We start from the raw sequence: 24,863 nt of genomic DNA, 5'->3' as shown, positions 1-24,863 counted from the left end.
GAAAATGCTAATTTTTCTTGGATATAATATTCACGGTTACTTAAAAATGACTTCATCAGTAGATAGTAAGGCGCTGGAAGTCATTTTTCTATTAAGTAAACCTGGATGACATACTTTATCGAATGCTTGTTTAACATCTAAAAAACCCCTGCACAGTAGTGCTTGCATTTGAAAGCACTCGTGATAATTTTAACAATTCGATGGCCCTGCCCAGGTGTTCCGTGTCCCCTTCTAAACCTAAACTGACATTCGGGTAATATATTTCGATCATCTAAACAGGAAACGTTCTCTAAAACTTTAGGGAATGTCGCCAGTAAGCTAACTAATAATTATCTTAGCATATTTCCATTGACTTGGGTAGTGGCGAGTTGAAGAATAGAATCTATATACATATATAGTATAAAAGAAAGATGTTGTTAGTTACACCATTTATAACTCAAGAACGGCTGAATCGATTAGGCTGAAAATTGGTGGGGAGGTAGCTTAGAACTAGGGTATGGACATAGGATACCTTTTATCTCTTTATGACAAAGTTTAATACAACTCAAAAATATAAAAATTATATTTCAAATAATAAGCATTTGTTCAAAATTCATGTTTGTAAGAATCATTTGAATATTTCATTTCTTCAAACAAAAAAAAAACAATAACAATAATAAAAACAATAAAAAAAAACTTAAATCTATATATGTGACCTAGTCTACGGAAAGGGGGCTTAGGTGTCAAAAAATCAATTTTCACTTTTTAGTTGATTCGGATGGAAGATGAGATGCTTTTTCACGTGATAGAATCCAAAAAGTCATAACTTGTTTGAAAGTTCCCTAAAAATGTAGAGAAAGAAGAGTAAAAATACAAAATAATATAATTTTTTTGTAATGAACAAAATACATTGAATTATAAGCTATAAAGACATGATTATACACTAGAAAAACGTATTATGGGCCAAAAATAATAATGCTGAGTAGTTTATGTATTTTTCTTTGTTGTCGTTTTCCTTGAGATCTTTTTACGTGTTGATCCTGAGGAAGATGGACCTGGTTCCTCGTCTGGTTTGAGAACATCTTCACTAGTTTTTGCCTTCCGTTTCTTCGATGCCTCATAACTTCTGTATCCTGTCTCTGTCCATATTTCTTCCGCCCAGCAAGCTTTGCGTATACACTTTCTAGCTTTTCGTTACTCATAATTCCACCTTCGATGTGACTTAGTATCACTAAATCAAGTTCATTTTTCGACATCTCTAAACAATTGTTCCGCGTACTCTCGATCATTTCCCGTGGTATCAGTGTATGACATCTATTATTACAACAATCTTTTGACAGAAATTTTGTTACCAGCTCCTCCTCCTTTACTTCAACAACAGACAGGTCAATCTTAACAAAAGTTTGTTCGGTATCATCTTCTGCCTGAGAGATACATACTTCGTCTTCATCATAATCGCTCTCTTCATTGTTTTCATCATCCTTTTCATGGAAATATTGTGGGTATACGGCACTGAACTCCTCATCAACACTCATGTTTCATTTCATGCGAAATGCGAAGACGATAATCAACAGAAACACTTACACAAATGTGATAACAGAACATCCGGAAAGAGAAACGAATGAAAACAAGACAACAGCAGCTGCGCGGTATTAGAGTAAACGTCACTTCTTCAGTGTTACTTTTTTAAATGTTCCACACTAGCAACTTACACGATGAACTATGTATAATAATATTCCGACCAAAAACAACACAAAGGCGAACAATTAATGAGATAACGAGAAACTGACGAAACGAGTTGTTTATTTTTAACAGCTGTTTCCCAGAAAATACGAACAAAATACGGTGGAGCGCTGCACGTCTGGTTGCACGTCTGGTTGCTTAGAAGGTTGAGGTAAAAAGGAATGAGTCATCTTTGCGTGGTTGTAGTGTTTGCTTTCTTCGATTTCGTAATGGCCGACTTGTTGAACTGTCATTTTGCTTAATGGCTGGTGAGCGAGACTCGTTGTTTGACAGGGATGGCAAATGAGTGCTGTCGGCCGCCACATATGTATATAAAAAAAGTTGTTGTTAGTTACACCATTTATAACTCAAGAACGGCTGAACCGATTTGGCTGAAAATTGGTAGGGAGTTAGCTTAGAACCAGAGTAAGGGCATAGGATACCTTTTATCTCTTTATGTCAAAATTTAATACAACTCATAAATACAAAAATTATATTTCAAATAATAAGCATTTGTTCAAAATTGATGTACATATGTAGGAATTATTTGAATATATGTACATATGCGTACAATTTTAAAAAGATTCTTCCTCGAAAATAATACAATTGCTAATTATTTGGAATAGTAGAAAAGAACTGCAACCAAATATGCAGTGAAATATGTATATTAATACTGGCTCAGCAATCAGTCGTTGAGTATGAGGACCGGCTCATCATGTGCAGTCCGATAAAATGACTGTCGATTGGACTCCAGTGGGAAATGCTGGAACTATGTTTCTATTGTCACACACCGACGCAAAAATTCGGTTTTATTACGATTAAAAAGCACTCAAACACTTCTCGGAATCAGTTATTCGTTGCTTTTGTTGGATTATGAACTTGCGAGGCTTCCACTTTGCACAGAGCTTTGGCCTCTTTAGAGCACCATTGTCCTCGGTGCTCATTTCGCCAGTCTCCCTGAGGCCAAATTCCGTATTTCCCCCCAAAACGCAGTGCTTTATTAACAAACGAAATGCTTTGTGATCCACTTTGTTGTAAACTAACATAAGTTGCTTCACAAAAATGCTGTATCTCATTAACTAATAGTTATAATCCAACTAATAGAAATCATATATATGGTATTTAGTAGTAGTATTATCTATATATCAGCCACAGTGAAGCGTAGACGGGTCCTCTAGTTGTAGATATAAGTGGGCGGTCTGATACAATTGTGAGGTAGTTGTCAAACAGTAAGTCCATCAAATTTATCAAATGCAGGCAACTTTTTTTATTTTCTTAATCTCTCTTCTTTTGAGGAAATAATGCCGCAAAGATCCTCAATTGGATTCAGGTCCGGACTTAGAGCTGGCCAATCCAATAACGGGATACTTTTCGACTCGAGAAATGACTTATTTTGTTGAAATATCCAGTCTTCGCCATGAAACACTTCCGCAAATGATACATATAAGTTTACATAATACAATTACAATAATACAATCCGGGCAGATACAAAGCAAATCGGAGACTTTCCTACTGAGCTAGAAGCTGCCCATACCATGAAAGATCCACCACCATGGTTACGCCTATAGCAAGTCTGCCGGGGATGCCTTGGTTCACGCCAATATTTCTGATTTCCATCTGGACCATCCACATTCTCATCACTGAAGATCACTTTTTTAAACTCATTTTCCTAAAACTTATATTTTTCGAAAAATGCAAGACGGACCTTCTTATGCCGGAGTAGAAGTTTTGGAACCCGAACTTTGGCATCATATTTCAAATACAACGCCTATCGGCAAATCTGTTGTACCCTTTGCCTAGTTATTGGCAATTTCAATTGTGCCTTTATCTACCCGCAACTCAAAGTTTTAGTCGCAGCTAAGGCTCAGATATGATGCTTAGTCGCGCACTGACTTTTGGAATCGCACCCTTCCGATTATTTTGGGCGCATTTTTGCAGGTTTTTTAAATAATTAGTAATTGTGTTTCAGTGACGATGGAGTTGTTTCGCTATTTCACCAACTTTTGCACCACTCTCAGACATTGTCTCAATCTGAGTCTTCTCCTTAGGACTTAATTCGGCGGAAATAGGCATTTTCGCGAAAAATCATAAAAAAATAAAAGTATTGCCAGCAAACTGCAACAAATTTAAATTTAATTGAATTAAAAAATCAAAATGTTACTATCTAAATCATTTCTTACGGAGAGATCCTACCCAAAATGATCAATATTGCACAAATATAAATTTTCTATTGAATGCGTGACTTTATTTACTTTGAAATCATAACGGGACTACAGATTGAAAGCAGAAAAGAAATACAGTATATATGTACACACATGGAAAAGCACCACAAAGCCTAAGTAAGAAAGCGTGCATAGTCAAAGAAATAATAAGGGAATTAGAAATAACTGTACCATCAATAACAATGTTTGCACAAATATCAATTTTACAATACATCGATATGCATACATTTAATTTGAATAGCGGGGGCTTGTATATTTCCTAATTTACGTTATCTAGTTTTCTGAATTTAAGCGTTTTCTGCCAGTTACTGACAGACAGGTGGTTAGCATTTATAAATTCATATTCTTTTTATGTACATATGTACACAAGGTCTGTGGCAAAAGAAACAGAACTTTTTAAATATAACTGTTTCTGCTGGCGCCACCTATAGGTGGATATATGAAATAAAAAGTTTGATCTCTTGTTGACATTTCGATTCAATTTTTCAGACAATTCAAGATTCAATTTTAAGACAATTGGATAACTAAAATCGATGTTATCGATCAAAAAGTGACAGCAGCTTTTGGTCATCGGTCGTAAAATGCATTTTGAACAAAGAGCAAATATAAAATTTTGTTTTAAACTTGGGAAAACGTTAACTGAAACATTTCAAATGATGAAAAAAGATTATGGTGATCAGTGCCTATCCCGTAGTAATGTGCATGAGTGGTTTAAGAGATTCCAAGAAGGTCGTGAGGACCTCTGTGACGATCAGAAGTCGGTCGTCTTCAGAAGTCAAAAACAAAGGCAATGCTGATTTTTACGATTCCGAGGGTATTGTACACCGAGAGTTCGTCCCACCTGGCCAAACGATTAATGCTGTGTTTTACCTTGGTGTTATGAAGCGTCTTTTGTCACGCATTCGTCGTGCTCGACCACAATACCGTGCGGCAGAGTCCTGGCGCCTGCTACACGATAATACATTTCAGCTATCTAAAAGGCGACGACCGATATTCTCAAGAGCATTCCGAAAAATGATCTTAAACACTCATTTTAAATTCTAATTGACCTGGCTAAACGCTGTATGGAAGCACAAGGAAACTTCTTTGAATAGAAAAATATAACTTTTGAAAAATATTAATTTTTTGTTTTTTTTTTAACAGTCCTGTTTCTTTTGCGACAGACCATGTATATCTATATGATTTTTTGGTAAAATGCGACTCAGAAATTAACATTATACCCATGTTTTTCGATTTAGGGAACACATTTATTTCATTATTGTGATTGGAAAGCCCATTAGCATTCCATGTGGTTATACGAATATCTAAGTACAAACATAGTTTATTTACAAGAAACATTATTATGTAAATTACTTATTTGTTTAACTCCTTTTTCTAGAAATTTTTCTATTCTGGACAATGCATCATCTTGACAGTTATGATTTTCTGCGGCCGAACTCTTTACGGAAACGTTGGATGATATCGCTTACCTTTTCCCCTGGTTTTATATTAACAGCAGCGTTCCCAATATATTTTAAATTGTAAATATGCGCATTACTATTATCTGGCTTAAGATCAATGAAAAATTGTTTAATACAAGTAGTTCCTTAGTAATGCGACTTTTTATGTTATTGACACCTCGAACATCATGTCCAAAATCGGCTTTAATTGTTTTCAGTGGCAAAGTACGATGAAGATTTTTGATTACAACACGAAAAGCTCTGTCTTGGATTGGTAAAAAAATATGAAACTTAATATGTATTATAGTTTCTCATCATTTTCATTAGTTCTCTATACAGTAAAAGTTCTTTATTCGAGGGGTATATGTTCCATAAATATGCCGCGAATACAGAAACCGTGAATACGGGATGGTAATTTATATGGGATTATAGGGGATATGTTCCTAGGTGACAAAAAAAACAAATAGGTATATAAAAAAATTATTTAATTGAAGTTTTTGATCATTTTAATTAATTATCTTAAGGCTTAGGCAATGGTTTGAATAATTTTGTAATTTTTTCTTGCTTAGCAGTTTTCAAAAGCTCCTTCAATTCAGACTGATACACAGCAGTCGCATTAGCAATTTGTCTCTTAAAAATTAGACTTCGTTCCATGGACGGATCAATATTCATAAGGAAATCGCAGAGCTCATTTGCCATTCTTAAACCTTCACTAAGATTTTACAAATTGAATGTCACGTTTCCAGTGCTTGTTGAAGCCACTTCTGCAATAGGTTGTGAATTTAACATTTCCTCCAAGTCGGTTTCAGTCAAATCTTCATCTTGCGATTCAAGCAATTTCTGAATGTCACTTGATTCTATCTATTCTCGTCCTATTCCATTCGCGATTTCGGCTATGTTTGCCGTCAAAATTTGAGCTTGCACAGATTCTTCGTCGTTTTCTGCAGTCAGAGCAGGCCAGAGTTTTTTCCAGCATGACTTCAATGTGTGTGGCTTCAGTTCTTCCATGGATTCTTTTATGTTTACGATGCATTTTGCTATGTCAAATTTCTTCCAGCATTCCATAACATTCATATCAGGATTATATTCCATATTATCCAATATGATTTTGAAAGTTCGTCTAATGTAATAGAGCACTAGGTTGAAGCAAAGCCGTCGTGTTGGGAGGTAAAAATGTCACTTTTATATTTGGATGCATAGTTTAAAGTTCGCGAGGATGACCTGGTGCATTGTCCAAAACTAGGAGCGCTTTAGAGTCTAAATTCTGTTTTTTAAATAAGTTTCAACTTCAGAAACAAAACAATTCCGGAACCAGTCACAAAAAATAGCGCTTTTAACCCACGCTTTTTTATTAGCACGCCAAAACACTGGCAGGTTGTCTTTGTTTTGATTTTTTAAAGCCCGAGGATTAAACTATCTGTAAAGCATCAGTGGCTTAATGACACATTCTCCAGATGCATTAGAACATAGGAGCAGTGTAACTCTATCCTTTTCTGCCTTAAATCCAGGAGCAGACTTTTCGCTTTTAGAAATTAATGTTTTGTTTGGCATTCTCTTCCAAAATAGGGCAGTTTCGTCTGCATTAAATACTTGCTCAGGTTTGTATCCTCCATCAGCTACTAGGTTTGCAAATTCTTCTGGATATCGTCCGGCTGCAGCAGTGTCTGCAGGTGCTGCTTCTCCAACGATTTTGATGTTATGCAATGATTGTCTCACCTTAAATTTATCGAACCAACCTTTTGATGCTTGAAATCCTCCATCTGTACATTCACCACTAAAACTACCATAAGGTTCTTTAAAATGAGCGTAAAGACGCATTGCCTTCTCCCGGACCATTGAACCACTCAGGGGCACCCTTTTTTGGTTGCGGTCTTCGATTCATAATGACAACGCCACTTCCATTTTTTCTATTGCTGGATCATGAACAATTTTAGCTGACATTGAAGTTGAAGCTACAGACGACGTTATTTTATCTTCGGATTTTTTTATCGATCGTACAGTTGATTCGTTGACAGTAAATGAGCGTGATATGGACAGTGTTACCAACTCTCAAAAATATTTATCCCTAAATTTGAGTCAAAAACCCCTAAAATCGCCTTAATTATTAAGTTGTCCCCCTAAAAAATATTTACAGTAGACGCTCTATAAAGTTACGCTTTCGGGAGTAGCGTAACTTTTAAAAACGGACTTTTAGAGGTTTGGTTAAGAGATTTGTAACCAATAGCCAATGATAATATGCATTTCCTACTACACTAATTTGAGGGGAAGGAAACTTTTAAAAACGTAACTTTATAGAGCGTCTACTGTAAATATAAATACATAATGATGTAGAAATAATATGTTGTAATATGTTTCAAAAGTCTTTTTATTGTAAATTATTTAATATATGAAATATGTATTTCTTCTTCATCTGAAGATTCACATTTTTTGAAATAGTACATATTAACATTTTATTGGATGGATTAAATATTGTACACGATCCACCATTTCGATTTAATGTAAATCGGACCATCAAGATGCTTTGCAACATTTTAATGGATAGTCTACTCCGCAACTTATTTTTTATGACATTACATATAGACGGAGAATGCACGTTCTACACTAGCGTTTGAAATTGGAACAGTGGCAAATGCTAATCCGAATTTTGAGATATTTTCAAAACGTTTACAGCCAGCTGCGTCACAGTGATTATACACTTCAAAATAAAAACCAGCTGAAGAAGAGGTATTTGTCCATATTTTATTGCTTAATTGGTGCCACTCAGACTCGATGTCATTTTTTTACCATATATGTACATACTTATATGAGTTCGCTGAATGTAATTTAATATTGGTTTTATATCGGGTTTGACTTCAGATATAGCAACTCTTGGGTGCAAATCAGCAACAGTTTTCAACAATGATAAATTATCCGGAAGCCTTTTCTGATTCTGCTTGGCCAGAGAACATAAAAAGGTCTTGCATCGTTCCCTGACATCCAACAGATCCTTTTCCTCAAGTTCTTGAGATATGGTATGAAAGTCAAAACCAAAATACATTGAAGCTGTATGCATCAGATGTTCCTGGAAATTATATTCTACCAGTTCAGAGTCCACCAATTTTTCCAATTGGGAAGGAACAACAAGTCGTTTAAGCAAATTTTTTTATAACAAAAACAAATCCTCAAACAATTTGAAAGGTTCAGCATGATTACTTTGAAAAAGTAAGTTTAATTGCGTCACATGTTTTTAATTGAAGAGTCAAAAAATCCCTGAAAATACCCCTAAAAATTTTAAACCCCTAAAAAAATCCCATCTCACTTATTTACCCCCTAAATCTGGGGGGAAAACCCCTAAGTTGGGAACACTGGATATGGATGCAAATGACTCTACAAGGCGTAAGCGATCAAGCATTTCTATTTTCACTTTAAGCGGTAACACAGTTTTTTTCTGGGTCTGATGGCTTAACCGCTAGTGCTATATACATATATAAATTGTAATTGTAATTAAATTACCTTTTTCAATTTAAAAAAAAAAAAAAAAAAGTTTTTTTCTGTGTTGAAACTCGTTTTTCATTTTTTTTAGTTGACATTATGAACTAGGAAGAGTGCAGTAGAGACGTGTTACTCGATCACAATTTTTGTAACTAATGTGAAAGACAAAACAATAAAACACGCAAAGCGGCTTTTACTATAAACGGAACAACAACATTTAAAAATTTATTTTAATTTTTTCGCCAACCACGATACTTATTTCTCTGAATATGATCTTAGCAACTTCCCAACATATAACGGAACTTTTTTGCGTACCGTTATACAAATGAACAGATAATTCGGTGAATTTATTTTCTGAAACGTAGTTTTGCTATGCAGTGGCTTAATTATGTGAGCACAAGTGTACTTTATTTATTAGGTATAAGGTTGCTTTCATTCAACCGATCGCGGCGAAGGCGGCTTCTATCAAAGTCCTCGGCGATATCATTTAACAACATTACTTTAGGCTAACTTGTAATAAGATCTATTTTACTTTTTTATTAGTCCATTTGACAAGAATATTGGGTTGGATACCTATTGGAATAATTTTATTATTATGTATGTACTTAATAGATCCGCGAAAATGTTTAGTCGCGAATATAGAAATTGGGTCCCATTTTTTTAATCCGCGAATAGTGAAAACGCGAATAAAGGAAGCGCGAATAAGGAGCTTTTACTGTACTTATCAACCGACTTAACCATGATCTTCATCGTCATCATGTTTTATGTTGTTCTTTATGCTTGCCCGCGATCGCACTGCAGGAACTTATTAGTAAGTGTTTTTATCGAATAAACGGTGTAAGCTTTAATGTTTTTTTTTTGTCTTTTGAGTTCTATTTTTTGATTTGTAAAAAAAAGAAAAACCTGATATATGTATGCTCTCAACTGGATTATAATATGAGTAGCAAAAACTAAGAACACCGAAGCGAAAGTAAGAAAGGAAATGCACGCTGGGAGTTCATCTAAACTTATTTACAAATTCGTTACAAAGAATCGCCGTTTTGTTACAAGCAAAATAGTATAGCCCTTAAAGGTAAAGATCAAGTTAGCATTAAAGATATGTTTTCAGTGCTTATATATGTTTTTTAGAAAGAAAAGACTTTAAGTTTTAGTTTTAAGTTTACTAGAAGAAATTAGCATCATTTGTGGCATATGGGAGCGGGCGAAACAACTGAAAAAATGCTGTACGTGAAAAGTTAACAGTCTAGGTTACTGTCAGCGTTTCATTCATTGTTGTTTCTTATAGAAATGAAAATACATATTATATATGTAAAAATATTTTAAGCTAATACATGTGTTATAATAACGAACTGTGTTCAATAACAAAAACCATCACACAAAATAGTTCCTATTAATAATATAAAAAATTTAGTAACTGGATTAACTATATAATATGTCCCGTGCACCAGTGTGATAAAACAGTATTAGCTAGAGATAGGTTAATCAAGAATATGAGCATCGGTAAGCACTGAATTAAATTAAATTCGAAAATAATAATATTAATAAAACATAAAATTAAAATTTTATGCTGGATTATGTTTAACATACTATGTTTTTATACGTAAAGTTTTTAGGAATATTTCCTCATTGTTTTTAATTTTTCGTATTCTTACCGTTCGCAGAAATGAAACATCATCCTGCTCGGAACCTCCTTCGGCTTCAGCCATTGTGGTGCTCGGTCAAAATTACTATTCACCATGAAATGCAGTGCACCTTTCGATAATGATGTTATTTATGTTAGCCTCTAATGTTTTTTTGAGAAAATCTCAGAATGCTTGAAGTTAAGCGTAGAGGCGCTATTTCAAAATTGAAAGCTGTAAAGAATAATAAATGCTTTATTAGAAACCCTTTTATCTGAAAATTGTATAAACGTGTTGCACATAAAAAACTTTTGCAATTTGTCCCCTCATACAATAAAAAATATAAAAACCATGTAATGATCGTTTTAGTTCTTATTTTGATGATATTACGTAGATGAACAAAAATTTTATGGTGGACATATTCCTGTTATCGCTCAATTTGTGAAAAGACTTGTTCATATAAATTTAGAGTATATACATAGTTACTATATGATATGATATATATAGTTTCTAGATATTAATTTTATGGGACGATGAATTTATACACTAATATCGGATTTCCGTGGTATCTATACTTAATGACGATAATTTGACAATATTACAACTATGATTGTTTTCTTTTCTATATGTATATGGCTTTATTTCGCATTGTTTCTTGTGTACATAAACCGTTGAAAATAACTAAGAGTACTTTTCTTCACCTAGTGGTTGTTTGAAATATCGAAAATATATAAATATCTTCACCTTAAATGCAAAAAACAAATATCATCAAATTAAGATTTAATGCATATATCTCATAAAATTCTAAAGCTATATAAATTAACGAAAAATAATAATGAATAATGAAAATAGAATTTGTAAAATAAGATACCCCCCTTTTTATAAAATAGGATAATAACTACTCTTACTCCCATACTACGTTTCATAGAAAACTATTAAAAGTGTGAAAACTCTTACAAAAATCAAAATCTAAATCGGTAATAAATTCTACATTGGCATGGCGCCTCCAAATTTAGACCAATTTCAAGCAAATTAGGTACATAACAGTAGCTTCATTTATAATATATCATATTATTTCAGTTTTATGGAGTAGACAACGCTTACACAGTCGTTTGTTCTTATCGCGATTTAGCTCCAAGGCTTTCCAAGAAGAGTGATATGATTAAAACAAGCACACACTAGTTGTTAAGGAAATACATATTGTTAAGGAAATTATGTAATGTGACATACAATCAATAGAACTAATTTCTTATTAGAATCAGTCCTTGTCAAGGTCTACTTCTTCCAATTGCGGCCATAAAAAGTTTGTTATCATCGATCTATGCCGCTCTCCATTGACACTAACGGTGTCACCAGCTTAATTTCGAAAGAAGTAGGGATCGATGATTCCAGACCAAAAACGATATCAAACTCTCAATTTTAGTGAATGTAATGGGTGTTTATGAATTATTTGTGGATTTTCTTCGCACCAGAATCGACAGGGACAAAGTGAGCCTCCTCGGAGTAGAAGATTTAAAAAAAAGTCGTTGTCATTTTAAAATTAGCTTCTAGAGGGAATTCAGGACCTGAATGGCAATGCAAGGGACGGTGTAGATGAGAACCAGTTCCTCATTGAACCGACCCTATAGTGCTCGCAGGTATAGAGGTTGTCCAGGTGAACCTGCAATACAGGAGCCATGGGTCCACAGAGGAGAGGTCAGGGGCCTCAACTTGGACTGCAATAACGTAATCTGGGATCCCTGCAGTGGGAGACCCCTAGCATGTATAGTAGTTAGGAGAAATATTGATTACTTTTGTATTTCAGAATTCCTAACACTGGGCCTGGCCGCTGTGCAGGTCAGGGACAACGAAGGTGCGGACTTCGTCATGGCAGCGGCCTATTTTCCAGGAGACACGCATACTACGCTTCTAAAGGCTGTGCAGGGCCTGGTAGATTACTGCAGGAAGAACATACTGCCTTGGTCCTGGGGTATAATGCGAGATTGCACCACACTGAATGGGGGTAGTACGGACTTTAATGCACGAGGTGAGTCTCTCCTTGAATTTATTGTTAGTAATAATAAGTATTGAGAATGTGCATTCGACTAGTAACAGGAGGAAGTGCTAGACATCACCCTGAGTGACTAACTCATGTCGGGGAAGGTCTCACAGTTGAAGATGTTGTCAGAACCTTCGCTGCCAGATTACAGGATCTTGAGATTCGGGCTCTCAGCTTTAACGATTAAAAAATGTGACGGTACTTATACGAACAGCGCAGAGGAGAGAGCCACGGCACTCTTACGTGCGCATTTCCCAGAGACAATAGAGGAGGACCAGTTTCTACCTGTCATCGAACATAAGCCGTCTCGCCTAGATTGGATAGTCGCACGGAAACTGTTTACTGCGGACTCAGTCAGATGGGCTACGACCTCGTTATCTAAATTCAAGTCCCCGGGGGCGGACGGCATCTTTCAAGCACTTCTGCAACAAGGAAAACAGGGTCAACTACCTTACCTTGTTTAGCTGATAAGAGATAGCCTGGCGCTGGTGTATATCCCTAAACCATGGAGGATAGCAAAAGTGATCTTTATACCGAAAGTGAGAAGGAAGGGCTACTTACTGGCTAAATCCTGATAACGTCACCCCTGCATGCGAATCAGCATGCTTACAGAGCAGGCAGATCGACCAACACTGCTCTGTACCAGCTATCCTCCGAGATACAGAGTTCGCTGGAAACTGGGGAGGTAATTTTATGCGCCTTTCGAGACATTGAAGGTGTATTTGACACATCTCACAAGAGCGTGGCAAGGGCACCGGTGCGCAGATGGATAGAAGCCGTACTGCGCACCAGAATATCTGATTAGGAGAAACCAGTATTCGTCTCAGAAGTACAAGATTATATCCGTTGGGAGGAGTGCTATCCCTCCTGCTGTGGAGTCTCGTAGTGGAGGAACTACTGGTGTTGCTAACTAACAATGGAATCCGCAGGGGAAAATTTGGGGATACTTTTTGCGATATCTTACGAAGGGGACTAGGCCTGGCCAAGGGTTGGTTCTGAAGCGTTGGACTAAACATCAACCCAAGGATTATCAGATGGTTGTACACCATGATAGTGCGACCAATTATCACTTATGGAGCAGTGGCTTTGGCTCCGAAAGCCTCGCAGACAATGGTAGGACTTCAAATAATAAGCTGCAAAGGCACCCCCGTGACTGCATGTCCGACGCGGCACTTGAAGTCTTGCTCAATTCGCTACACCTAGTAATCGGTCAAGTCGCCAAACACACTCTGCTCGAAATTACAGCAGAAGGGTTGGGCAAAGGTAAGGTAATCTCTTTCCAACGTATAAACGAGCTAAATGGCGTCACACTACTGGCTCTTCTCCCTACGGATAGCATTACCAAATTCAAAGCGATCTCTGCATACGAGATAAAAACGCTATTAGTGCAAGAGTGTATAGAACGACTGAATAGTCTATCAGAACGTAACCAAGTGCACCTTATTTGGGTGCCAGGTCACAAAGGTATAATCGGGAATGAACTGGCTGATGAGCTTGCCCGCTCTGCAGCATCCAACAACATGTACCCTTCATAGCGGTTGGTCCCCACATCATAAAGGTGCTGCTCCATAATGATGAAACAGTGTGTAGGGAGAGGCATTGGCAACAACTCGCAGGCATGCGCCATGCTAAGATGGTTACAACCTCAAAAGCTTTAAATATGTAATCAATTTCCCAACGAAAAAACCCAGACTACTTGTCGCCTTTTACACTGGCCATTGCAAGCTCAAGGTGCACTTATTTAACATGGGCCTAGCTTCTTGTGCAAATTGCCGGTTCTGCGAATTGGAGTTTAAAACGCCACAATACCTGCTGATGGACTGCACAGCAGTCTGTAGGCGCAGGATTAAGGCCCTTGGATCCATGTTTCCAAATAGGGATAGCATCGCCTCAATAGCACCTAGCATTGTATTGGAGCTCGTTGAGACGTTGCGAGTTAGGAGAGGGCACAATAGACCCTAGGTCGCGGTACAATCCTCATTTACTTATCTAATCTAAACTAAACCTTGTTGGTGCGTATATCTTTCCATGATGAAATTGTAGATATTACTGAATACAACGAAAAAATAATTTCAGACCATGACATATTAAATACCATAACACTTAGAAATCATATCATCCCTATTGGAAAACCCGGCACTATTAGCCACTACTAGCTATAAGAAGAAGAAATCGCTAAGATAGATTATTTCCTCTCGAAAAAAGCGAAAAAGTAAAAAACTGAAAATTTGCACAAATTAGCAAAGCAAATCTAAATTTTAATAATCACATCATATGAACACTTCAAAATTAATTCCTAGAATTATAGTTTCACAATTTCGTCTCCTTCTTTACCTTCTTTACTCGCGGTTATAGCCAAGTTAATATCAGCGCGCCAGTCGTTTCTTCCTTTCGCAATGTAGCACCAATTGAAAATTCCTAGCGAAGCCAGGTCTTTCTTCACGTTTCGGTGTAACGTCGACTCATCAGATTTTGTCATCGTCCATGCCTCATATAGCAGGATGGGAATAATAGGTGACTTATAGAGTTTTGTTTTTGTTCATCGAGAGTGGACTTTTTTCTCAATTGCTTACTCAGTCTGTTGTTGGTTTTAATAAGTTAAGACTGTGAACAGTGACCTGGGAGCCAAATCGCGAGAGCGACGAATGTTTGTTTGATGATAGGAATGTAAACAAAGTATACGCTTCTTTATTCAGACTGGAGTAAGCAGAACTAACGGCGCAACGATATCAATATCAGCGGCGCAATTTAGCAGCTGTACACTCTTATAGAAGATTGTTCCTGATCGATTAAGCTCTGCAGTTCGAATAATCGCACGATAGGGAGTTGCCTTGTCTGAAACCTCGTTTGGTATCGGACGGCTCAGAGAGGTGCCTCCCGATCCCGACGGAGCTTTTGGTAATGCTCACCGTCAGGACGCTACGCAAGTGAGGAAAGTTCTCTGATTGACATTCACTTAGGAGTGGGTGGCGCACTTGGTTTGGGACCCGCCACGTAAAAAACTATAGAAATGAAAAGAAGAATACACCCTCGGATGAGTAACCCCCTTTTGATTACGACCACTGCAGACGTATTCAGGATTACGATTTAAGAGCATGACCCTAGAATTTCCGGCCCCTTATTTGGGAAGATGCCATTTCCCAGCTAGTTGATGCCCTCGTTAGAGTAAATGATGACATCACTACCGGCCAAGAAATGCAGGGCAAGGACTGAGATGAGTAGGTCCGAGGGAGAAAGATTTCGTCGCTAAATACTGGCATTCACTCCCCTGGATGAACGTCTAGCCACAATCCGCATCAAAGCGAAGTTCTTCAACATATTGCTGATTAGCGCCCACGCCCCGATAGAAGATGTTACCAAAGATGTCTTCTATGAGCGTTTGGAGCGCACCTATGAGTGGTGCCCCCACTACCAAGTCAAAATCATGCTTCGCAACTTTTACGCCAAGGTGAGCAAAGAAAGTATCTTTGTCACACCGGTCGGTAAATTAATGCCGGTATTCTGCTTGTCACGATTGTCTCATGTCTCTAATTGTCACAATCGTAATTTAGTGACTCTGTTAGTCAGGAGTCGCATTTTGCTATTCTGGCAGATACAGTATATTACTATACAGTATACTACTATTACTATACGGAATACCGGCCTAAGACTGCAGAATGAAGCATCCCCACATGGGTTGAGGCTGATCAACTTCGCCAGGGCTCGAAATATGGTTATCTGTAGCACTAGATTCCAGCATAAGAAAATTCATGAAACTATCTGGCTGTGCAGCAAAACACGCACGTCAACAAACAAAAGGAAGATTAAACGTCAAAAAGCTGCAATCACAACAGACAGCCGATCGATTTTCCCTTCTGCTCTCTAAGAGCACTCATGTTCAACTCAATAAAAGATACCTTTGGAACGGCTTTCAGCTCCGTACGTACAACTGAGACTTGAGAGAGAGGAATTTTGTAGACACACAAAAAGAGAGATCGAAATGCGTGAGTACGTAGAGCTTGACAAACTGTCAGATAGAGGTAATGCTCGAAAATTATATGAAAAAATGCGGCGACTGACAGAAGGTTTCAAGCTCGCAACTTACATTTGTCGAACCCCAAGAGATGATCAAGTGACTAATACCCTGAGCATATTGAAGTTGTGGAAGACCATGGACCATGAAGAAATTCGAATGGCAATTACCCGCCCAAAGAAAAACAAAACGGCGGGGGCGGTTGATTACCGGCGTAGTTATTCAAACACGTCGGCGATGAACAGATAAGGAGCATGTATCAGCTTCTTTGTAGAATATGGTCGGACGAAAGCATGCCCAACGAGTGGGAAAAGCCTCCTCAATATCGCATATAAGGTCCTATCGAGCAATATTGTGTGAAAGATTAAACCTGCCGTCAACAAACTGATTGAACCTTATCACTCTTACATATTCTAAGTTAATCGCCGAAGGCAGAATTAGATCTACATACATACGTTCATTATATGTCATGCCCGAATAAAGCAGAAGTCAGATCGTGTGACATTAAGCACTATTACGGCATTCACAGACAGACTGTTTGTTCTTATCGTTCGGATGTATGTATGAAACGTTATATCTATCTCGATCGCTTAAATCGTTACAAATAACTGCTAGGAAATAGCAACCTCAATAAAAACCAGTTATATGGAAAAACTTGTAACAAAATTTATGTTTCTTGCAAATGGGATTATACTGTAGCGGACAAAAAAAGCGGAACCCTTAGTTGTAGTGACTTTAAATCGATATAGTGTTAACAAATCAAACTTTATTATTCAAGACGCTTTTATTTATATTTCTGAGTATAGAGATGGCTGTAAATAAAATGAATTGTGGAAAAAGTCTAAAACTGACTAAGGTTCATAATACCACAATTTTGGCTTTGCGAGTGCAAAACTTGAGTGTACGTAAAATTAGTGGTAAAATAAACTTTAGCAAAACAACTGTCGGTGCTTTCCTTCAGAAATATGCGAAGACTAAGTCTTTAAAACGCAAAACGGGTTCCAGACGCCCGAAGAAGACTACTACCAAGGATGACCACCATATTAAGCAGATTAACATTCAGAAAAGATTTAAAACAATTAAAGACATCAGAAACGAAGTTCAGGAATTAAATGGAACCGAAATCAGTCCGCGAACAGTACGACGGCGCCTCCAAGGAGCCGGACAAACTGCCTGTCGACCTGCCAAAAAACCACTATTGAGAGTAAAAATGCGACAAAAACGCCTCGAATGGGTGAAACTGCATAAAACCTGGACCAAGGAAGATTGGAGAAAAGTCATATTTTGAGATGAGTCTAAAATTAACATCTTCGGCTCAGACTGAATGTCGTACGTTCGCAGAAGAGTTGGTGAACGTTTCAGTAATGAGTGTGGGAAACGTACTGTCAGACAGGGGGGAGTCGGATGATATGGGGGCGTTTTTCCTATCATGTTGCTGGATATTTGGCTTTGATTGATGGAAATATTAACGCCATTAAATACCAACAGATCTTACAGGAAAACCTGGTCCCTTCAATTCAAGAGCACTTTTCCTATATGGACAACATAATTTTTCAGGATGATTCTGCGCCATGGCATCAAGCCAAATCAGTAAGTCACATTTTTTTATGTTACATAACCTTATTAACATTTCATTTTTACAAATTCATGGTTAATACACATTTTAATTTTTTCAGATAGAAAAGTATTTAGCAGAATTGGGTATTTTATCACTCGACTGGCCTGGGAACAGTCCTGATATAAACCCCATAAAAAATCTTTGGCAAGAGACCAAGGACTTTGTTAGAACTTGACCGAATAATTGAAGACATCTGATATAACGGTATACCGCCAATTGATATAACGGTATACCGGCACAAATTTTACAGTCGTTAGTTGATTCCATGCCCGAACGACTAAAAACCGTGATAAAAAACAAAAAGGCGACACGAAATATTAAATCAAGACATTTTTATGTCTCTATTGTTATTACTAATTAAAAAAAATCGAGTTTTATTGCATCGCAGTTTGGTTTTGAGAACATTTTTTATAAGTATCATAGTAAAAATTTAAATATGGGAAATATTTTGTTTCGGCTTCTAATAAAAAATGGAAATATTTATTTTGAACTAAATTATTTATTTTTCTTTCGAATACTAATATACATCAAGTTTCATGAAAATTTTTTTATATAAGTCAACATTTTTAAATAAAATCAAATAATCACACATTTCTAAGGTGTCCTCTTTTTTTTGTCACTACTGTAATTTATTTTCTCTATTTCTTTTGGTTCTTTTGCCAAAAATGTACATATGGTAAGCCCGATTTTTTGTTAGTATGCGAACTTTTTTTATTGTGTGAATTAATAGAAATGAATAAAAGGTTAAATATTATATTAAAACTATATTTGCAATAATATGTACCTAATAAATATGTAGAAACAATTTAATAAAGTGTTAATATATGAAAAATGCACAGTAGAACAGTAACACTTTATATAGAACCGCACATCTAAAATTATTAAATTTATGAACTTTAGATACAAATCACCCAAAACCCAGTTTTACACAAACATTCTAAATCTGGATTATCTCTAAGTCCCCCAAAATCAGTCCACTCCAATTTAAAACCCGAAACAGGGTCAATATTTTCTGAAATTTACCCTAAATAACTATTAGGGTGGAATACCATTTTGATATATGCCATGTAGAGGTGTGTACAAAATATAATGGGAATTTTAAAATTAAAATTTCGTGACTTCGAGGAGTTCAATTGTAAAACTTTTTTATTTGGGGTACTCACAACTTGTCACAATGCAAAAATCATAAATTTTTACACTTGTTTAAAAAAATTTTTGCTGGATTACATAAACATTACTTTAAACAGTTTACGAAATTCTTAACGCTATGTTTTCGACTCGTTATAACTTATAACTTTATGAGACTATATGAAATGCCTAATTATGTTGATATACATGGTCTTAAAGTGTCATAAAATTTTCAGCTTCTTTGTCTGTAGCAGCCTCTAATTTTAGAAGTGCTTTTATGAAGTTGGCGATTGTTTGGATCCCAACAAACGAGTTTAAAAAGTGTTTCGACGATTAGAAGAACCACTGGCATAAGTATATAATATCGAAAAGGGACTATTTTGAAGGCAACATCATTAAAGTAAACGAATGAACAATTTTTTTTTTCAAAAAACAAAAATTCCCGTTAGTTTTTGAATACACCTCTTAATCATACTAGGTAAATATAAAAATAACACTATATCCCCTCTGAGCAGTGGTCACAATAATTTTCGATAATACGAAAACACTTTTCATCTTTTAGTATGGATAATTTTAATTGCATATATCCCAACTCTTTGTAACTAGTTAAATACATATCTGCATCATTTATAATGTCTTTATTTTTTATTTGTAAGAGTACATCATACACAAACTGCCGGCATTACAACGGATGTAGTAATACATATACTGTTTTAGAATACCACATGGTTATTTTTGTATTTTTTACTAAATGGATTATATGTATACATTTATATATGTAACAATATTTACACTTCACTGTTATCCCAATTTACAATAAATTTATTGGTTCAGAATCTTCTAATTTGTAATAATTATTAGTTTAACAGGTTATATGTCTGTAGCTATACTTCAAAACACTAATTTCTTGTTTTGCGAATTTTTTAATGGATTTTTTGGTATACATATACAAGAATGCCTATTCTCATCAATCTTTATAATAGAATACATATGCAGATGTATGTTGAAATACATACATATGCACAAATGTTTGTAGGTGGGTTTGTATGTATTTATTTTGTAGGCAAATGTGTAGAATTCGTGCAGTTAAAATTAGCGTCAATAAAGATTGCCGAACTTGCCCGAACTTTTAAGAGCACGCTTTCACAATAGCAAACCGACTTCCGTCTAGGCTAAAAATACTTTGCAGTTGCTGCCTGGGAAGTTTTTCACTGAATTTAAAATTTGAATACGGTTAACACAATTTCAATACACTTTTTAATAAATATCAAATCAAAATTCTTGTGATATCAACTTATTTTACTTTATTAGGTTTATTTTGTGACAACACGTTTATTTATATATATTTAAACTTTTGATTTAACGAAATTTTTTACAAAATATATTGTAAAAACTAATTATTTTCTGCCCTACCAACACTTCACCACAGTCGAACGGGATTATAATTCACCACTTGTCGTGTCGATAATTCTCTTCAGACTGAAAATAGGAGCAGCAGCACAACGATGAAACGAAAAATTTCATGAAATCAGAAAAACGCCACAAACTACATATAATGAAGAAAAAAACAACTCTCTCAAGCACCTTAAAAATTGGAAATTCACAACGCTCAGGCGACTGCAGTAAAAGAGTAAATAAATTTAGCAAAATAGGAAAATGTCCTACTCTCTTGTAATGTTCTCTTATATGAAATAATGGCGAGCTATACAATAATGCCAGCCAGTTCAATTGCTTTGACAATACTTTTATAATACCGCTCGTCTTGCTTGCTATCAAGAAAATACCAGCAAAATTTGGCTTTAGAATAGACATGATTATTGCGAAATGTTTAATTTTAGATGAAATCGTGAATGGATTACAATAAAATTTTGTATATTATTGGCTTATATTGAAGTTTATAGGCTCACTTAGTTTTATTACTATATTTCACTTTGCTTCAACGAAAAATATATTAAATCCATCCTTAAACATGCCATAAAACTCAACTGAAGAGGCTAAAATGAGTTGATGTAAAAACGTCAACCAGAGGATCGGAATTAATTTTAGTAGGATGATTTAAGTATCAGAAATTTTGACAAACCTAAACGGTTTAAAGACAGTGTATGTCTTTACTATATATACGGTATATTGAATGTAGAAAAGGTCCGGGCGAATTGCATTTTGATATTGCTGAGGTATATTTGAAAACATATTTTCAAGCAATTTTTTTTAAGTATATTGTGAAATGATTTTTCAAAACAATTTATTTTGCTAAATTGGTAGGACTGCCCTTAATTACTTTGCTAAATATGAGCGCGATTTGTCAACCAGTTTCTTTACATCAGCTGCTTAAGTTGGTACACCCCAGTAGTGCGTTGGGATTTTTACAATGGATAAAAATATCGAACAAAGAATTTGTCTAAAATTTTGTATTTCTATTGTATTTGTATTGTTGTTGGAAAAGGCTTATAGTGATAGATACAAATTTATCAAAACACAAGTCTACGAGTGGTACAAGTCCTTCAAAAACGGCCGAGAAATCTTTGAAGACATACCTCGTTCTGTACGACCTTCGACCTGAGAAAAATCGTCAAGCAAGTGTTAGAGAGATGGCAGGAGAGTTCGACATCTTTTGCAAGTCCTTTCGAATGGTGTTGGTGGATATTTTGGGTATGAAATGCGTTCTTGCTCGACTCGTCCCGATAAAGCTGATTTTTTTTCAAAAAGAATAGCGTAATAGGTCTCTTTGGACATGGTTGATCGAATTCCGATCCCACATTCATGGAGAGCATTACTGATGGTCAATATGGAGTTCTATTTGGCCATATTGAGACATGGGGGTGAGAACATCCGCCGAAAACGGCCGGAATTGTGGAAGAACAATTCATAAATTTTACAATAACTAATGTGCCATCGCATCGAGTCACGATTGTGACCGAAGTTAAAGGCAAAAATGCAATGCATACTATCGATCAACCACCGTATTCAGCAGATATGACATCGTGTGATTTTTCCCGAAATTGAAATTTTTTCTATATTTGGTAATACCTCTCACATTCACATAATTAGTTTGTTGCCCGTTCTCTCCAAGTTTGAAAAAGTATTGCTATCCAAATTATCTTCTTTTCTCCACGAATATGAAACTATTCATAATTATCAATTCGATTTTCTCGATAAACATGGTACTATTATACTAGTCCATCGAATCACCAATGAGATCAAAGAGTAATGCTCCGACGTAGCCCAAGCATTTGATAAAGTATATTATGATGGACTCATACATAAAATTAAAATGACTTTGCTCAACAGCTTTCGTCAGTTATTCGTATGATATGAAACACGAGATTTACAGTTAAAATTAAGGAATTTATCTCAGAGGAGTATCCAATTATGGCTGTAGTTCCTCAAAGCAGCGCAAAGTACCCTCATCATTCGCAGATGACACCGCTATTTTATGTCAAAGCAAATCCCCAGTAAATGCCACAAACACTCTAGAAAAAGCCAATATGGATGTATGGTATACAATTATGGGGAACAATATACAATTTACAATAAATTAATTTTTGATCAACAAAAACAAATTGTTTTATAATCCCGAAATATAAAAGGCAACCTACTTATACATATATTATATTCTTATATAATATGAATTATAAAATGAAAGAGACATACAATAATAAAAATAAAAACTATAAGGTTTTTATAATGTACATAAATCATTGATTATTTTAAACTCTGGAATATGTAGAACTCTCAAATTTTCCCAACTGAAAATTTACATTGCTGGCAGTGACTCAGCAAAGTGCCGAACGCATTTGAGAACGTTGAAACTGACTGCACAGCAAGTAATTTTTAATTACCGGATATGCTCTCCAAGAATGTTCGTAGACTGTGCGTTTGGAAGATTAGCACAAAGATTCAATATGTTATGACTCATCAACAGTCGACTCTATTGTATTAGCTTGCTAGTAAAGATCCATTATTTGTGTCTAATCGAAATGCGTTATTTCCGATATAAAATATGGAACTTTGCTTCCTTTACCAGCAACAATTTCAGTTGCTGCAGGTATTTTTAAATTTCCTTTCTCTAAATCGTTATATAAAAATTCAGTCTGGTAAATAGTGTTGCCAGAACATAAGTGGCAAGTGGCAGACAGCGTCGAAAATCTGAAAGCCAAAATAACACTACGCTAATGAATATCATGTAGAGTGAACATAATGAGTTTGCAGCGTTTGACTTGAGTATAAGACCTCAGCTGCAAAAATTATCGACGAAAGCAGAATATCTACTAATGACTGAATGGCTTAATTACACATGCTAAATTGAGGTATCTAAAGAAATCGTCCGCAACCCCACTTAATAGTTTTTTTCGAAATAATTCTTAGTAAAATTTTCGTCAGTAATAATGTCAATTTTATTCAAAACTGTATCAAAGCCTAAACCTCATTATGAGAAAATCTTCATCCATCGTTAAGTTGCGGTCATAAAAAAATAAACTTGGTGTGTGTATGGTGTGTATGTAAGAATTACTTTTACATAGATTTCGGTTGATCGGTTTAGTTTCTACCTTTACTTCAATTATTGATCTTTGTTGTCCACAAATAAGAGTTTCGCGTCCTCTTGTAAGAGGTTTTTTTATTTTTTTCTTAAAACTTTCGTTAAGTAATTCTTGTACTTTATGAAAGGTAACGAAAATAAAAACTAGTGAAACAGTGTCCAGGCATGAGAATGTGCGTTTGTTAAAGTGGAATTTGTTTTGAAAACCTAACGTAAAACTTGGTTCCTGATATTTTGTCCAGTAAAGAGAGGGGACCGCTTATTGGAGGTGTCTGCAAGTAGAGGTTTCACTTTATAGATATTTATTATGTTTTGCAATTATAATACATAACTGAATTCTCCATAATTCTCAAGAAGCTGTTTATGTTAATAAAAACAAGTAAGGAAGGGCTAAGTTCGGGTGCAACCTAACATTTTATACTCTTGCAACTTGCAAGAATCAAAGCGAGGGAAATACCTTAAGGTGAAAACCGTCAGTCAGAGGATCGGAACCCAAGCAATGTATATACAGTTGAACTTTCCTAACTCGAATCACCATAATCTGAAATAAACTTCCAGTTTCAGAGACTTTGAGTTATGGAAGAAGAATTGTATGAAATTTGACTTCTATTGCCATTTCAAGAGTTCGAATTATGGATGTTCATAACGATGGAGGTTTTTTCCAAGTGCTATGATGACTGGAAAATTCGTTGACATAAGTGTATTGCAGCGGGAGGGTATTATTTTGAAGGAGATAAAATGGACAGAATTCACCTTTCAATTTAATCACAGTAGTATGTCTATTGTCTAATTTTTGTAACTTGTAATAACTTTCATAGTTTTATGTTTGAAAAGAAACATTGTCGATGTAGGTAAGTAAGTTTGTATTAAGAACTACTTTTCACTTTTTAGTTTGAACTCCTTTAAAAGTGCGCTTTTTAGTTTTATACTCTTGCAACATGTTCCAACAGAGTATAATTTGGTTCACCTAACGGTTGTACGTATGTAGCTGGAGTGTTTTCATCTATTCGGACGACATGACCTAGCCAGTGTAGCCACTGTCTTTTAATTCGCTGAACTATGTCAATGTCGTCATATA

General features: G+C 35.7%; 1 protein-coding gene across 17 annotated transcripts in view; it reads right to left on the bottom strand.

Moving 5' to 3' along the window:
- LOC120770889 (ryanodine receptor) overlaps positions 1 to 20,751 on the bottom strand; it is a 78,097-nt gene extending 57,346 nt beyond the window's left edge. For 14 of the 17 annotated variants that reach the window (XM_040098534.1, XM_040098542.1, XM_040098543.1 and 11 more), the window contains exons 1-2: positions 20,662 to 20,751; positions 10,486 to 10,686 (exon numbers count right to left, since the gene is read on the bottom strand). In XM_040098534.1, the coding sequence (XP_039954468.1) occupies positions 10,486 to 10,539 (54 nt within the window). In that variant the 5' untranslated portion in view covers positions 10,540 to 10,686; positions 20,662 to 20,751. The remainder of the gene's footprint in view (positions 1 to 10,485; positions 10,687 to 20,661) is intronic. The other 3 variants (XM_040098548.1, XM_040098545.1, XM_040098547.1) reach the window with 1 other exon arrangement.
- Positions 20,752 to 24,863: the final 4,112 nt, after the last annotated feature.

Source organism: Bactrocera tryoni, chromosome 3, assembly GCF_016617805.1.
Source record: "Bactrocera tryoni isolate S06 chromosome 3, CSIRO_BtryS06_freeze2, whole genome shotgun sequence".
Lineage (NCBI taxonomy): Eukaryota > Metazoa > Arthropoda > Insecta > Diptera > Tephritidae > Bactrocera > Bactrocera tryoni.
The sequence above is the reverse complement of the archived record's forward strand: the minus strand, read 5'-3'. Positions and strand labels throughout refer to the sequence as shown.